Below are 12,174 nucleotides of genomic sequence, written 5' to 3' on the forward strand. Positions count from 1 at the left end.
ATGAAGTAGAGGAAACTATCAGTTCCAGACTTAAAGTCTTGCAGCATCAGAACCGAGTTACTCAAACTATGTGTTTTTTTTTTACTGCAGTTCCAGAAAAATTTTATTGTAAGATAGGAGCCGATAGCAGAACATAATACAAGTTTTATTTTTTGTGTTAAATGTGCTATTTTAACTTGTAAATATTCCCCTAGAATTAATGCACATTTATAGAGCTCTGGCAGAATTGAGACTAGCAATCCTATTTCGATTGCCAACATTCAGGCCATTTCGGGCCGTGATAAAGTACTAGAGATGTAAACTTTTCCCTGGCACAGACTTCAAGTTTTTTTTTATCAATGCTCTATATATGGCTTCATGGTATTTTTTTATTCTTAATCACTTAACCTAATTCACAGCTCTATTGTTCACTGGGGCACTACGTGAGCAATTTCAATTGACAGCTGCACTTACATTTTGTACAGCGCCTAGATTTTATTCTACTTTATCAAACTGGTTGCCTTTCTGCTGCTTTCACTTTTTCTACTTTTTACCTAGTAGAATGATGAGCACAAGGATGATGATGGATGGCCGTTGTTCCTTTCCAGTCCGAATGGGGGTCCATTATGAGTGGCAGTTCGCTGATGTCCAGGTATCCTGGTCCGTTTGAGCCATGGGGCTCAGAAGAGGGTCAGTGTCAGTTGCTCTCGGGGGAAAAGTAACTGACGAAAAATTGCAAGTGCCGGGGCTGAGAATCAAACCCATGACCGTCCGCATATGAAGCGACCATGTAACCAACTACGCCACGGGCCCTGGCAGACTTCAAGTTATAGAACTCTAGTGATAAAACCCGAATTGGGATGCCCCCTTAGGATTAGAAATTCCTAGACAAAACTCAAGCTATGGAAGAAACTAATGCTGCGAACGAAAGGCAACCGCCAGAGAAAATACGATTACAGGATTGACTGATGGACTAATAACGGCGTATCTTAAATAAACACAAATACTTTTTGTTTTATTTTTTTTTTTATTATTCATAAATAATGCCAGTGAATATAATAACTCTGCTACATGCTTCATTCTGACAGTGAGTCTTCTTTGTGGCATTGTCTCAGATAACATGGATAGCGCGTTTGACTCACAGTATAAGATACTTGAAAAGTATCATCATGAAGCAATCCTGAAATGTATGCTTTTAAACTTTTTATAAATCATTTGAATAGTGCTCCCCAACCCTTTCTTCGAAAAGCGTCTAATGTTAAGCTGTTACGCTTTCCATTGTCGATTCAAACTTTCTCGTAAAAAGCAGATTTATTTACTAATTACCTTCGTTGGTTCCATAGATTGTGGAGTGTAAAGTTTTCCCTTCTTACTCCCGCACAAATCCTCTCCTCATACACTGGTACTACTTGGTGACACTATCAAGATTCCGCGCCAGAAAACTTTCCACTTTGCTGAGAATTGCACAAAGGTCGCAAAACGCTACTGATTTCTCAACTCCGATTCAATTCTTTACCCCGTTCCCAAGAAGAAAAGTCACATCCCTTACATTTGATGTAATTGAGTGCAACGTTCGTGGTACAGAGAGTGTAGTGCATGGTATAGAGAGTAAGGGTGCTGGTGTGCGACTACGGGAAAGTTTCGATTTTTCTTTATATGAATCATTACTTTCCACCGGCATGCTGTTTGCAGTTGCGACAAGCTATCACATTTCATCGCGTTCGTAAAAAGTTTCCGATTGCCACCGGCGGAAACATGATTTGATATGACTTCGACAACGTGACGATGTCACGGTGACAACGGGGGAAATGGATTTTCTTGTTGTGTGCGGCGCTTGTTATGAATTGTGAAGTCGCAGAATCGTAGAATTCATTAAAAAATTAAAATAAAAAAAAAAACAAATTCAATGGATTTTTAAATAAGTTTCTACTCTTCTTCCCCACAGATATCCGACTGCGGTCTGGTGTTGGAGGAGCAACCCGGCAAGCTGGCCGAGGCGTTCCGATTGTTCCTGCAGGGTGAAGGCTACGGTAAGTGCTAAAATTTCCTCCTACTTTCCAGTTCTAGAAAATCGTAAAACGAAAAATACCCACAGCAAACGATTGCAAATTGAAAACAAACAGTATAAGATTAAACTAAAATGCTTAAAACCCTAAAATAGGCTTGATAAATCACACAAAAAAAAACAGAAAGCGAAATTTGAAACGGTAGCGAGTGATAATTTTGCGCAGTTTTTATTGTACACAATTTCATACACGCATCAGCAAGTCTCATCCGACGGAAGAGCAAAATCATGCTAGAAAATTTGTGAATAAAAAAATAGGAATCAAATATCAAGCTTGCTCATTGATCACTCACAGACTTAGGCAAGAATTAGGCTAATGTACACCTTTCAAACACAGCTCATCAAAATCATCAATTTCATCAATGATCATTCTCTAGAGGTAATATACGTGAGCCAGTTTTCTGAAACAAACAGGATTAAGTGAAACCAATCTCAAACCCACCATTTTGAAAATAAAATAACCTCGTATTGATTAGTTCGCTGAAAATAAATGATAGCATTGGTTTCATTATAAATTAATATGATCGCTTTCACTGTCTAATAAACAAAAGGTGAATTTTCATCAGATACTCTCATACTAGTCATCAAGTTTATAAACACAGTGATGAAAAAGTCACTTACCAACTTTACTAACCACAGAAATCAGTACGCATCTTAAGGTGAATATATGACGAAGCCACAGCTCAAATTTTCAAGAGCACAAATCTGAAGAACCAAATGTCGTATTGCGCTGAAAAGTTGATCGATTGGTCACCACCAACGGGTAACCAATCGATCAACTTTTCAGCACAATCCGACGTTCGGTTCTTCAGAGTTGTGCTTTTGAAAATTTGAGCTGTGGCTTCGTCATATCTTCACCTTAAACGAAGGCGCAATGCTTCAGCTACCGTAGATTCCTAATTCGTCAAAAAAAGCAGAAACAAACGAATCAAACATTGTTCATCAATATACCCCGAATAAATCCAAAACGTGATTGCGAACAGCTATCCGCTTAAACGAAACCTTAAAAAAATCGAAGAATTTAATTACTGTATTCCAACAAAGTCCCTTGGCGAACGAATAGAGTGGAACTGTTGTGGTGTTTGTCGCCCGGTCTCCACAGTCCTTTCTGTGTGCGTATTTCTCTTTACGAAGTTTCGAACTAATATGATTTTTTGACAAACTTTCGTTGTTTGTGAGCTTTCCGTCGTCGTCGTCGTCGTCGTCGAGTGGTGTGTCTGATAAATCCGTTGTTGAGGACCAAGGTGGTTCCTATTTTGATGGTGAAGTATTACTCAGTTTTTCGTTTGTTTCGTTTCTTCTTACTTTTAAAAGGAATGCATCGAAACGAGATTCAGTTAAACGTACATTTTTTTCAATTATTTTAGAAATTTCATCGGAGTCACCTTTCACTGTTGTTTTTTATTTCCTAGTGTCCATGTCCATGCAAAGAGATAATAAGTTTATACTCCTATTTAAGTTTCATTTTTGATAACGGTATTCCAATTTCTTGAATAACATTTTTGTATAACAATTCAGGGTTAAGCTAGCCAGGGGTTGCAATTTTATTTTAAGAAATATAATTTAAAAAATCTGTACAACAAATATCGTTGTCTGTTCAATATTCAAACTTGAGGCGCAATCACGTGCAATTAAGTGGGTAGGAAACTTGAGCTACCTACAAATCACACAAATTCATCATTCAAAACTTGTAGATACATCATTTTTTAAAAAATATGCCAAGAACCGATAATTTTAGATCATAATTTAAAAAAGTAACTTTTTAAAAAGATGTTACGGATTTAAAAAAAAAAATTTGAAAATATTCCAAAACATACTATATCTAAAAAACTAGGATGAAGTTCATTCAGATTCCTTGTTTTAGAAATTCCAGAAAAAATCTCAAAAAGATTTTTTTTCTTAAAATTCTATTGATCTTCGATTAAAATTTATGGAGCTAGTAATATTGAAATCTCTTTGAAAACAAGTATTCAAATTTCTGGGACATCTCTTAACAAAACCATTGCAATTGATAGAAGGAAACTTTGATTTCGATTTCCCTAAGAAAATTGCCAGGAAAAAATTGTTATGAAATTCTGGGGTAATTCTTGAAGAAATCATTTGAAAAATATCATCAATCAAAGGAATAATTCATCGTTTACAAAATTTCTAAACATAAATTTGTCAAAGAAAAATAAATGTACTGCCTTTTTTTCTTCCAATCATGACAGTTTTATCTAACAATAATTGTAACATAATTTATATGCATCATTTCTTGAAAAAAAATGCCGCCAAAGAAACCTGAGATATACTCTCATAGAATTCTGGGTGATAGGAATTCCCCAGAATCCTGAGGAGAATTCCTTCAGATTTTTTTTTGTTTTTATTTTTGTGTATTTTAACTAGTTGCTAATTCTACACTCACATTCCTTCAGAATTATTTTAAGTATTGTCCCAGAATTCCCCTAAAATCATGGGTCCTTTTGAATGCTGAATATTATTCTGCCAGAATCCCGTAAGGTATTCCCCAGAATTCCTAATAGGGACCATTAGAGGGGTCTTCCAGATTCTTGAGAAAAATATATCTAAAAACCTAAGAGGGATTTTTCTCAAAATCTGAAGGATTCTCCCTGAAAGGAATTACGAAAACTTCTAGAATGGACTTACCCAGCATTCTGAGAAGGATTCTCTGGAATTCTGAGTATTCCCACATAAAACAAACAAAATACCCAAGATTCCTGAAAGACGTTCCCCCAGAATCTTTGAAAGGACTCCCCTTAACTCCTGAAAGGGATTGTCCCAGAACTCTGAGAGTGATTTCTATAGAAAATCCCAAGAAAATCTTCCCATAATCTTGTCAGGGATTTTCCCTGATTGCTAAGAGGGATTCTCCCCGAATCCGGAAAGGGATTTCTGGAAGAAACTGCTCCAGAATGCAGGCAGCGGAATTTTACTGGGATTCTTGTAGAATGACTTGAAGGATTTCTTCCGAACCCTTAGAGGAATCACAAAATCTATGCGAGGGATGCTCCAAATTCCAAATTTTGCCCAGAATCTCGTGAGAGATTTTTCAAGAAATAATAAATCTGAAAAAAGTGCCCTAAAATCTTGAAAAATATAGCCCCAGAATCCCAAGGATTTCTCCAGAATCGACAAATTCTCAGAATCTTGAGAGAAACTGTCCCAGAATCCTGACGGTGATATTCCCCCAAAATCTTGAAAGGATCTTACGCAGAATCCTGAGAAAGGTACCAACAGAATCCTGTGTAGGACTCCCCCAGGATCCTGAGAAATATTCCTCCAGAATTCTGGAAAGAATTTCGCCATAATTCTGAGATTGCTGAGAATGATTCTCCAAGAAGTGTGAGAGGAGTTTCTGAGAATGCTGAGAAAGATTTCCTTAGAATTCTGAGTGGGATCACTTAGGGTCTTCTAGAATCTTTAGAGGAATCAACCCAGATAATCCAGAAATTTCTTAGAATCTTGAAAAGGACTTCATCATTGGTAGGCAATACCCCAAAATCCTGAAATGAATTCCCTTAGAATCCAGAGATTCTCTAGAATTTTAATAGATATTCCCCATATAATGCTGCAGAGAAAAATTCTTCCAGAATTTTTGAAGGGGCTTTTCCATATTTCCTCTGAAATTCTGTGAGAGATTCCTTCAAAATACTGAAAATTATAACACCAGCATCCTGAGAGATCTTATCCGAGAAAATAGAGAAAGACTCTACCAATAGAAATTCTCCCTGAATTATATTAGGGATTTCCCTAGAAACCTGGAGAAGATAAGGTCCACCGTGGCAAGATGAAATAGCGTGTTAACATGATGTTATCCAATGATGGTGAACAGCTTGAATGCCTAAACACATAGTTTATGATTCAAACAATCTTTTGACGAACAAAAAAAATTGCATATTGAATAGACATCTATTTTAAAACTTCGCGTTTCATCTTGCCCCACCCGTTTCAACTTGCCCCGATGTACCTTAACTCCAGTTTTCTGAGATGGATTTTCTCAGACTCTTTAGAGGAATTCTTCCAGAAATCTGAAGGATTTCCTCAGATTACCGAGATAGATTCTCCCTGAATCCTGTGATGGGTTGCCTCAGAATCATGAGAGAAGCTTTTCCTCGGGATTCTACCAGAATGCATAGACGGCCAGAACTCCCAGAACTCTCTGGCGGATTCTTCCACAATCCTGAAACGGATTCCCCTAGAATACTGAGAAAAAATTTCCTGTAGTATTGAAAAACATTCCATTAGAATCCTGAAAGAGATTGCCTAAGAACCCTGAGAGGAATCCTAAGAGAGGATCTTCCATATTATTGAAGGGTTTCCCGAAAAACAAAATGTTCGGAATCCAAAAATGAACTGACTTAGAATCCTAAGATCACTTAGACTCCTGGGAGGGATTGCCCAAGACACCTGAGATTTACAGGTATACCTCGTTTTGGTGGACCATAGATTATATAGACCCTCAATTTTATGTACATACATTTTTAATGGTAAAGTTCTGCAGTGTATTCTGAAAAAAAAAATGAACATTTTTTTCTGCCCAACGCTAGTTGAGTTCATAAAAATATCATTAATTGACCACACGGAATTCTTTTACCCTTAAGTTATCGTGTTACTGGCCATTGAAATGCAAAATGTGTTCGAAATCAAATATTTCAAAATATCTGATATATCATTCTTTCTGTTCTTTTTTTCTTTTTTCTCTGTTCTTTTTTCTTTGTGTAGCACTATACGATCATAAATGTTTTGTATGATTTCTCCAGATTATTTAACATAATAACGAATTTGATATGTATACATTGTGGAACTTTGTATGTTGAAACTCCTGGAAAATTTCTAGCGATATTGCCTATGAAATTTTCCGCTGATCTTTGGGTAGAAATAAAGTAGCTCCAGAAACAAGTTATGATAAAATGTGAAAACCGAATGTACAACAAAATCATGATAAAATTGTAAAGGACTTACACTTGGAATCGAGTGGAACTTGTGGAAGCTACAATGGAAATGTTTTTTTCAATTTTATGGCAAAAACTCTGGAGAAATTGTTCATTTAAGAACTATTTTTCTATTAAAAGCTTCAAAGTAAGATATTTTTAAAAATATATCAAGGAAATCTTGCATTTCATTCTTCATGGGCTTTGCAAAAAAAGTTCCCCTTTGGTTTCATCAAAAGATTCTTCGACAATTATTCCCATTAAATTTAACAGAATTTCCGCTCTAAAATCGAAAACTTTATACAGGTTCTAAATAGTACTCGAACACAAAATTGATTTAAAGTACCTCTTATGTTTCATTTTGCTGACAATTTGGCTATTGATTTCTTTCTGGATGCCGATCCAAATTTTGGGTGGACTTGAGTAAGAATATCCTTGAAAATATGGACAGGTCTTTTGCCCTTGTGGGTTGTCCATTTTTCGAAGAATTCCTCCAGGGTTTCTCTCGGGAATCCCTCCAGGATTTTTTTGTTATTTTCTCAGCAGTTTCTGAACAAATATACCGAACGACTCTATTTTGAAACTAATGTTCAGGTTTCTGCAGTAAATATTCTATGAGGAATACTTACAAGTATTCTTGCAAGGATTGTTTTACAACTTCTTCAAATATTGCTTCAGAAATTAGGGTCTGTCCATAAACTACATAGACTCAGGGTGGGGGGTTGGTTTATGGCCAAAGTCAATGCTCTATACAAATTTCTAAAATTTTGTATGGACAAAGGTCTACGAGGGAGAAAGTGTCTGAGATGGCAAAAAATGAGTCTACATAGTTTATGGACTGCGCCCAGTACATATTTCCTCCATATTTTTTTCTTGGGGATTTCTCCAGGAATTATTGAAATTTCAGAGGAAATTCTTTTTGAAATTTCTCATCGGGCTTCCCATAGAATTGTTCCAGATGTTCCTTCAAATATACCTTAAAAATGTTGTTCCGGCAAACATCCTTTACAGTTTCTTGCAGGATTACATCTAAAAATTCTTGCAGAAATTCTTCAAGAGACTTCTTCGCAGATTCTTTCAGAGATTCTTGCAGGAATCCCTCTATGAATGCCTTCAGTTTTTTTTTTATGGCTTCTTCTTAACTTCTGCGGGAATTTTTCAAGAAATAATACAAGAAGTGCCCGCAGAAGGTTCTTGAGTTCTTCCTAGTATACTTTTACAGATTTCGTGAAAAAAAATCTCCTAATAAATTTAATCAGTGATTTCTGGGAGATCTTCTTCATGACTATGGTTTTCAAAAAAAAAATCGGCAAGTTTTTCACTCATAACTTGAGAAATTGTACAAGAAATTCTTCGAAGTATTTCTTCTGAGGTGTATAGGTGTGAGGAGTTCTGAATTGCTTCAGATCAGTCCTGCAAAATATCAGTCTCAGTGCCTGTTTTTCAGCCGAAAATGAATGACTGCGGCGGTCGTTTTCAGTTCCTCGATGTGAGAACTGACAGAGTCCGAGAGCTCTATTCGTGAGCGACCGAACAAGATCAATTCCCAATCATCCACACACTACTCATGCTGAAAGGCCATTCGTCTCAAGCGGTGGCTTGTGAGAGTGAGTGCCCTATACGCTACCGCGGGTGAAAACACTCAACTACAGAAAATTGAATGGAAATTTAGCCCTGTCAGCTCTCGCTTTCAGCACGATGCGTGCGAGTGTGAGTACCTATTTCATTTCGCTCCCGTGTTGCTGATCGGAAAACAACAATGACAGGAAACCCAAAACGGAAAAAATGAAAAAAAGCAAACTATCGCTATCATAAAGGCCTGTCGAAAAAATGCAGCACTGCTTCAGATATTTTCAGGTTCTTTTTTCTACTGCTCAGGAATTCAGAAAAAAATTAAGAACTCTTCCAGTAATATTTTGTACAATTTCAGGAAGATGTTCTGAAAATCTCTGGAGAACGGATTCTAGGCAATATTCCTGACGGATCGCAGAAGCTTCTTCAAGAAGAACCTTTGTAGGAATTTCTTCTGCAATCTTTGAAGGAATTTCTCAAGGAATTTTTGAAGGAACTTTTGGAGTAATTTTATCAGGTAAAAAAATCCTGCGGAATATTATGAAAAAAAAAATCCATGGAACAACTTTTGAATAGCTTGCTGAAATTCCTTGATAAAAAAAAACCTAAAAATATTGAAAGAGTCCCTGGAAATATTTTTGAAGAAATCTTGGTGGAGTTTCCGAAGTAATCCTTGTAGGAATTACTATAAAAATGTATAAAAGATTTTTTATACAAATGTATAGTCCTGTAAAAATCTCTGTTGGTATTCTTGAACAATTCCCAGAAAAAAATCTGAAGGAATCTCGGGGGGAAATGTCTTGGGAAGAAAAGCACTCTTTTTCTTAAATAATCCTGGGGTAATTTGGATAATCTCCTGAGAAATTTTCAATGAAACTGCTATAAAAATTCCTAGGAAATATTTCTGGCGAAATATTTGAATCCGTAGAAAAATTCCTATCCTTGTATCCGTGCATCATTGCAGAAAATTTTGGAGGAATATCTGGGCAAATATAAGCAGAAATGCTTCTGAAATTCTTAAATCTGTGGAGCAACTGCTGCTAGAATGACTGAAAGTAATCATTCAAGGATCTTTGGAGGACTTCCTGCTAGGTTTCCTGCACATGTTTTCAATGAAATCCTGGAAGAAATTCCCGACGAAATCTCTGCAGATCTCGTTGAAAAAAAGGAGAACGACTTCCCAAAGAAATATTTTCTAAAAAAAACGCTGCAAAATCTGAAACAATCTTTGGAAGAATTTCTGAATGCAGAGATTAACCAGCTTTGAGTTGAAAATCTCAGAAATTTTTGGAGAAAATTCTGTTTCCTTCAGAAGAGTTTTCTAAAGAAACCCTAGAAGAATTTCCGAAGTAACCCAAGCAACACGACTTGTTTCTAAGCCAGTAACAGCAACCTTAGTGCAATTTATTCACTGTCCGTATCACGGACAACAGAACACAATTGCTTCTTATCTGGTACCCAAAAAGCGCAGATTCTGAATTCTTATGCAACATAAACGAGGGGGAATGATAAAAAAAAATGAAAAAAAAAACGTCCAGACTCGAACCATGGACACCAGGAGTATTATCTACACACCTTGCATACTACACCAAGAGCTCTGTGAGAGAATCGCTGCTCAACGCATCATAAAAGCTACTGAAGTTGCTTGTGACTTTATTGCACCTTCATTGTCACAAGTTAGAGAACTGTCAAAATGAAAAGACGTTCAAGTTTTCTGTAACGCTCTTGGAACCTAATCTGAACAAACAAACCAGAGTTAGATGTTTCATGCATGTTACATTGCACTATTAATGTGAGCTAACTGTATTATCACTTGCGAGGAATATGTAAGCTCCGCCTCCCCGAATCGATGTCAAACACGTGGTTATTGTGATTTCTAGGAAACAAAGCCGCAACTTTACGAATTTCGAAGTTTAAATGCAACTCAATTGACAAGATGGAAGTTTTATATGCTTCTAGTGCAACTCGTTTAGACCAAAGCATAGAAAGCTACATTCTAGATGATGTTACAGGTGTTGCTTGGGAATTCCTGGCGAAGTTATAGAGAAATTTCTGAAGAAACATTAAAGAAATGTGTTAAAAATCACCTCGAAGAGTTTTTTTAATCCTTAGAAGATTTGATGAATTAATTCCTGGAGTAAGCAAAGGAGATGGCTTCCTCAATCTTCGAATCAAGAACGATTTTTATCTACATTCTCGGCCTGGGGATTTGGCCTTTTTCATTCTTTCAAAACAGTGGTTACCAGTGCACAGTGACATATACAGAATTAAACAGCTGAAATAACCACACGTATACATGAAAAGCTGTCCATTCCTTATACAAATACCCTAAAAACGATAGACGGTAGACACTACGACCCTTGAAAAAGACCAAATCCCCAGGCCGAAACGTCGGGAATGTAGATAAAATCATTCTTCAAACGAAGACTGAGAAGACCATCCCCCTTTCCATCAAGTTTCCAGTCGTGAAACACCATACTAATTCTTGCAAGAGTTTCTGAAGATATCCATAGTGTAATTTCGGAAGGAAACCATAGAAAATTTTCCAATGGAGAAATTTCTAAAGAAATCTCTGGAAGAATTTCTAAAAGAAAGAATTTTTTTTTTCACGAGTCTCTGGAAGGATTATCTTAAGAGCGATTTCTTCACCCTGATTTGGGTTAATGCGTTAATGCGTTAATAACATGGGTAAGCCTGGCTTATCGGTTTAGAATAATGTTTGAGATAATGTTTAAGATATCAACCCTTAAAAAATTTTTTGAAAAATTCATGAAAATTAATTTCAAGATGTGCTTAGGAAATCCTATTCGGAATTTTGATCTTTTGATTTTTGGAAATAAAAAAATTTTTTTTTTAAGAAATCCATGGAAGAATGTTTGAAGAAATCTCAGACTAGTTTTCAGAATAAAATCTTTGGAGCATTTTCTAAGGAAACTTATGGAACGCTGAAGGAATTTCTGTATCAATCCATGGATAAGCTGAAGAAATCCATGCCAAACTTTTTGAAGGAAATCCCTGGAGGATTTTGTACAGCAATCCATGGAACAGTTTCGGGATTCCTCCCAAAACTGTTCCATGGATTGCTGTACAAAATCCTCTAGGGCTTTCCTTCAAAAAGTTTTGCACGGATTGTAAGGATTTATCAAAGAGATTGTGTATTTTCTGGATAAACATTTATTGACCTTCAGAGAAATTTATGAATGAATCTATAAATTTGCTAAGGAAATCCCTGGAAGAATTCTTAGGTTATTTCTTGAGGTATTTCAGAAGTAATTCCTGGCAGAATTTCTAAAGATTTGATTGAAGGCTTTCTAAAGGATTCACTGGAGAATTTTCTTAATATCTAATAGAATTTCAGAAGAAATCTTCTAAATAGTTCCATGGTACATATTTTGAAAAAGTATATGTAAAGGAATTCCTGGATTAATCCGTAGTTCGCCTTTTTTCTTATTCTTCTTTTCCATCTTTTTCTTATTCTAATTTGTGGCTCTATGCTCCCACTGTAACTTGGCCTGCCTTATCTTTAACTTAGTGTTCTTTGAGCACTTCCATAAATACCGTAATCCGGGGTAACATTGATCAGAATTTTCTATCTTTCTCGAATAATTCTCTTGTTTAAGCAAACGT

At 36.2% G+C, this 12,174-nt stretch overlaps 1 protein-coding gene across 13 annotated transcripts in view; it reads left to right on the plus strand.

The window, feature by feature from the left end:
- LOC109427547 (protein NDRG3) overlaps positions 1–12,174 on the plus strand; it is a 224,282-nt gene that overhangs the window by 191,687 nt on the left and 20,421 nt on the right. For all 13 annotated transcript variants that reach the window (XM_062850058.1, XM_019703164.3, XM_019703127.3 and 10 more), the window contains one exon: positions 1,925–2,009. In XM_062850058.1, the coding sequence (XP_062706042.1) occupies positions 1,925–2,009 (85 nt within the window). The remainder of the gene's footprint in view (positions 1–1,924; positions 2,010–12,174) is intronic.

This window comes from Aedes albopictus, chromosome 2 (assembly GCF_035046485.1).
Source record: "Aedes albopictus strain Foshan chromosome 2, AalbF5, whole genome shotgun sequence".
NCBI lineage: Eukaryota > Metazoa > Arthropoda > Insecta > Diptera > Culicidae > Aedes > Aedes albopictus.